Source organism: Rhipicephalus sanguineus, chromosome 7 (genome assembly GCF_013339695.2).
Source record: "Rhipicephalus sanguineus isolate Rsan-2018 chromosome 7, BIME_Rsan_1.4, whole genome shotgun sequence".
NCBI classification, from domain to species: Eukaryota; Metazoa; Arthropoda; class Arachnida; order Ixodida; family Ixodidae; genus Rhipicephalus; species Rhipicephalus sanguineus.
In genome coordinates, this window is record NC_051182.1 from 26,853,628 (window position 1) to 26,859,245 (window position 5,618).

At 51.9% G+C, this 5,618-nt stretch overlaps 1 protein-coding gene across 1 annotated transcript; it reads left to right on the forward strand.

The window, feature by feature from the left end:
• Nucleotides 1-4,792: 4,792 nt before the first annotated feature.
• Nucleotides 4,793-5,200, forward strand: LOC119398566 (uncharacterized). Its single transcript, XM_037665403.1, has one exon. The coding sequence runs from the start codon at nucleotides 4,793-4,795 to the stop codon at nucleotides 5,198-5,200; it is 408 nt and encodes a 135-aa protein (XP_037521331.1).
• The last annotated feature ends 418 nt before the right edge of the window (nucleotides 5,201-5,618 follow it).

A 5,618-nucleotide genomic window follows, 5' to 3' on the forward strand; every position in this document is an offset into this window, starting at 1 on the left:
CGCTCTGTTCGCCGTCATCAGTGCATACCATGTCTATTGCTGTAATTTAACTTTGCGTTTCTCGGCCACAAGTTCGGCTAAATAAAGATTTCATCTTCGACACGTCGCTTGCGGTCTTTGTCGACGTCACGACCACGGGACAATATTACACTTTTTCAGCGTGAAATGTTTTCTTGGGGTCGAGAAAAAACATCTTAGTGATTTCGCCTCATTTAAGTATGAGCGCAATGCGTGCGTCAAATGAAAATGGGATTAAGGTATTGTCATACGTGTGATGTCACGGGCGTCTAAATACCTCGAGCGGCTTTGCCAGATTCATCCTATCCCTTCAGCAGCGTTAGTATATTACTTGGGCCACTGTCTAGTGGTGCGACCAACCCCGAGAAATTGTTTTAAAATTAGGGCGCTTAAAAGGTTACAGAACGTTAATAAAGGCGGAGAATAAGTCGAAACCAAGTTAGTAACTTCTTTTTTGAAACAATATGTTAGCTATTGCATACGTGTCAATAGGCTGTGATGAAAGGCAACGTGACGTGCGAACTGTCGCCATATAACACCGTCACCGCGCTTCTGAGTACCTCTAATAGATTCAGGTATTTCTGCAATCTGTAAAAACGTACTTCACCATATATCGCTGAATGAAAACATTCATTAAATCGCGAGATGGTGATTTTATAAGAAACTCCATAAAGTGCGAATCTTCATAAGTGCATCTCCATGAAGTGAGCGGCCTTAGCATGCGTAGAGGTATAGTAGTACACCTGCATTCTTTTAGTAAATGCTTATACAAGCAAAAAGCCTATAATAGACAACGATGTCAATAATTTAATCGTCCTAGATATCATTAATCTGTGCCGGTATTAAGCGAGTAGTATGGTAAGCTCCCTACAAACCCTACTATTTTATCTAAATATAAATAGGGGCAGCACACTTAAAGAGCTCTGCTAGAATTTACTACAGATAAGCATTGTTTCTTGGCATATGCAAGTCGATCTTGATCTGCATGAAGCTTCTCTTGCTCTGCTTTATATTCCTTTGTCTGGTTATGTTAGGTCACTTTTTGGCAAAGACTGTAATGCGCCTCTCAACACACTCTGCCTTACAAGGCTTGAAAGGTTCAGCTGGCTTCACACACCATTTGTTCCTACTATCCAGCCTCTCTTGAATGCACACAGAGGAGCGCCAACGGCTCTGCCGATGCCCAGGTGGGTACCAAAGTCATAGGCGTGCGCAGAGGGGGGAAGTAGGGGGGCGGTCACCCCCCCTAAGGACATAAAAGGGGGGGGGGCGCAAAGTCTGCCCCATATATTAATAGGGAGGGGGGCGCTGCGATGAACCTTCACCCGCCTTCGCCCCCCCCTGAAGGAGAACCCTGCGCACGCTTATGACCAGAATACATCTGAGACGGGAGGCCACCTCCTGTGGCACTCACTCTTCCGTCTCTACACGCCTCTTCACCGTCGCGGTTATTCCCCCACTCCACCATTTGCCAAGATACTGCGTGCATCCGCACAAGCGAGCTTTAACACGCTACCGAGTGCTGCTTCAGGCGAAGTAGAGGTGTGATAGGTTTTAAAATGGTTTTAAACTGCTAGATGAATACGGGACGAAAACAGGAAGACACACACACACAAGCGAGAACTTCCAACTTCAGTTGCAGAACAAATATACACAGGGATGCCCCGACCAAGGAGGCCAACATGAACGCGAGCGACATGGGTAGCCTGCCGGCCTCAATTTAACTGAGCATCGGAAAGCCGTACATGATCACTCCCCACATCGGTGTAAGCGATGGCCTCAAATGGAAACATGGACACCTTTTGCTCCATCGAGCGTGACGAGCACGGCAACATCTTGCGACCATGGCTTCCATTTCCAACGTCCGCGGTAGGCATTCTCGTCCCTGCCAGGACGAAGTACATCACTGCCACACACCCTCAATAGAATAGAAATGAGCGCACGTGGGACTGCGAATTACCACAACCACGACATATGCTAGAAAAATAAATCGTGTAAGAGGGCACCGTTTCCGCTAGCGTAAGCAAACGCCATAACTTTATATATGCGACGAAGGACCATATACGCCCAGGTAGTCTTCGGATACGATAAGCGCCATCCACTGAAATTGGTCTAGGTAGCACTTTCCAGGGCTACCAGCCTCGACGGCCTATACATCACCAACGCAAAGGGTGACTTCAGGTTCCGACATGTCGCCGGCTCTATCGACACAGTCTGACGACGACATGAGCCGGCTAGCAAACAGGCCTCTAGACACTGTCTCGGACCAGGCTACCACCTTCATTCCGTGCCACAACCACAACAATCACCCCACTCTGGCCGCCCTCAATGTAGTCTGTGCAAGCGCACGTGCCCGACCTCGGAAAACACGCTCTGCTCACAGAAATTGGCGCATTAGCATTTTCTGAAACCTGGAGCGATGAGCCCACTGCAATCGCAGATTTCCAATGTGTCGTCCACAGGAAGCGATTTCATTGCAGTTGCGGTGGCGTGGGCACATATAAGAACACAGCGACGCGAAACTTCAGCGTAGGCGGCATCCCACAATACACAAAGACGAGCAGTGGAATCGGCGAGGTCTGCATCGCGCACATCAATCACAATTACAGAGGCATTGCGTTTGCTGCCATCTACGTGAGAACTGTCAAGATCCCCCGCCGCACATGCACACGGATTCGTGAACCGTGCGTGCGTTGAAGTATAAGCGCTACATATCGGCTTACCGCGTCTGGTACTGGTAATACCTATGTTGCTGTTGGCATCGTTACGCAGCTGTAAACAACTGGTTATGTAGCACGTTTGCGACTCTTCAACATATGTGGGTGCGCATACCATTGGCGCCTATCTTTAGCGCCATTTCGTAAAGGTTTTGCTCAATTTGACAGTCCCCTTCCCGCGGCATGCTTCGCATTACATCAATTCCCACGGTGCGTGGGATCTGCCAAATTTTTTGGATTGTTCTTGTCATGACCAAGCAGCCATGTTCGTCATTTTCTTTTTACCCTGATACCCTCGTATGTCAATTTTGGTCAATAGCAGGTTAAGGAGGCGACCACGAGAGCCCCCAGACGTAGGCAGCTAGATAGATACGTTCAAATTGCCTTTGGTTCGTTAAGCAATGCTTCGCACTTAAAAAAAAAGCAGGCCGATCACTAGGTGGTTAGCGCGGTCGACTCTCAAGTGCACTTTGTCGAACTGACATCAATTAAAGTCTCAACAGAGCCACGTAGAACTTTTTTTCACGCTCTGGCGATGAGGAAGCTGCGCGGATGCGACGATGTGCTTTTGAAGACAAGAACGCATGAAACATGGGGTTTTCGTTAAACGAATGCCATGCACTGAGGGCAAGGGGGACACAAGGTAGGCACAGTTTCGAGCATTTAAAACCGGTCGCAGTAAGAGACGTGATTTCCTTGTTACTATGTTCTTTTCTACCTATTTAAATGTGAAACTGTCTTAGTCTACCCTGTGCCGGCGTCGTCATAAGCGTGACGCATGTCGCATGGCTTGAGGGGCGAGACGGAGGCTTGGCGAAAATGGGAAAAAAGGTTACGCCTCACTGAAGGCGCGTTCACACTTGGCCTTGACGGGGGCGAAAGCGGCAAAAACCACGGGAAGTTCACTCGCTTTGCCGCCTAAGCGGCAGGAAAACCAGGCGGCGAGCCCGACACGATAAAAGCGGTCCGAGACCGATTTTTCCGCCACGAGAAAGCGGATCGCCTTTCCACGTGATGTACAACGGGCGGCCACAAACTCATCATGCCGGCCAGGGCATCGGCGTTGGCTCTCATCGGCGCAATTGCAAGCTACCCGTGCAGCACGCCAAAACTCACAGCCTCGACAATGAGGCGTTCCTCGAGAGCATGGTTTGGATCTAGATTGCCGTGAATACTGAATTTCGCAGAAGGTGAAGCAGCAGCGAGTCGGCGCGCCCCAATATATCTAACTTTTGCACAGCCGGGTGAATCCGGCGCCGCCGCTGCTGGCGTGCCCGCCTACGTAGTTTCTCAGCTTGTGTATCTCCCGAAACAACTGTTTGAAAAGGTGAAAGCTGTTTCTTTTTCGTGTTTTACATGCACTACTTACTTTGGATAAGAAATTAAATGCTCAGGAAACGGGCAAAATAGGATCAATTCTCGAAGTGGCGGAGGTGGCGACGGCGACTGCATACAGGAGGGGCAGAACTGTGGTGAACTCTAAATGCGCCGTGGTGCAGCCGTGGCGCTGCCAGCGGATAGAGAACGACATTCCTTTTTCTCCCTCTGTGCCGTAACAAAGGCACGAAGGAGGCGCGGAGAGGGAGAGAGGGGAAACCGGTCCGGTTGGCGGAGAAATAAACTAGTTGGTACCGAGACTCTCAACAACACGCCTCGTCTCTGCGTCGCTCACGCGTGCCAACAATTGGTGACCCGCAGTCCCGAACATGGAACACCCCGACGCCGTCGCCAGCCCGACAGTAGCTGTGTTAGACGTGAAGCTTCCTCCCTTTTGGACCAGCGACCCGGCACTTTGGTTCGCCCAAGTAGAATCGCAGTTCGCCGCCCGCCGCATCACCGCCGACCACACCAAGTACCACCACGTGTTGGCCAATATTCCACCTGCCACAGCGAGCGAGGTGCGCGACATTCTGCTTGCCCCACCAGCCGAAGATGCCTATCGAGTTCTCAAAGAGACACTGATTCGCCGTCTCACCCCTTCGGAACCGGAGCGCCTGCAGCAGCTGCTACGCGAGACCTAACTGGGCGACCGCCGACCCAGCCAACTGTTGCGTCACATGCAGCAACTAGCGGGCTGCACAGCAAGTCTCGACAGTAGCCTGGTGCAGGAGCTTTTCCTTGAAAGACTGCCCGCAACCGTGCGGATAGGCGTCACGGCCTCCGGAGAGACGGACGTTTCCAAGATCGCCGAAATGGCTGACCGACTCATGGCCGTCACCACGCCAGCAGTTGCCACAGTGCTCGCCGAAGCCTCGCCCTCCCCCGCCTTGCTGGAGATTCGTGAGGAAATTTCCCGCCTCGCCGACGCCGTCGCGGCACTACAGTCAAGCGGAAGCCAAAGCACACGGCGGCGTGCTACAGAACAACAGCGGCAGCTGTGCTGGTACCACCGTAAGTTCGGTGATACTGCACGGAATTGCGTGCCGCCGTGGGAGAAATCGGGAAACGCGCCGAGCCAGCACTGACGGCGACAAGTGCCACCGGCTCAGCGGAAAGTCGCCCGTCGGTCTTCTTCCTGACTGATCGCGAGAAGGGCACCCGTTTCCTGGTCGACACTGGGGCAGAAGTGAACGTGGTGCCGACGTCGCCAGCCGATCGCAAAGGCCAGTGTTCGTCACCGTTGCAAGCTGTAAATAACACGACGATACCGACGTACGGGCACCGCTCACTCTCGCTAGACCTGGGCTTCAAGAGGACATTTCGGTGGATATTCGTGGTAGCTGACGTAAAATTTGCTATCCTGGGAGCGGACTTCTTGCGTCACTTTGGACTGCTTGTCGATGTACGCAACCGGCGTATACAGGATCCCCTCTCACAAGCAGAAGTGTGTGGAAAGCCGTCTAAGCATCCGCTCCTCAGCCCTACGCTCGTGATACCACCGGG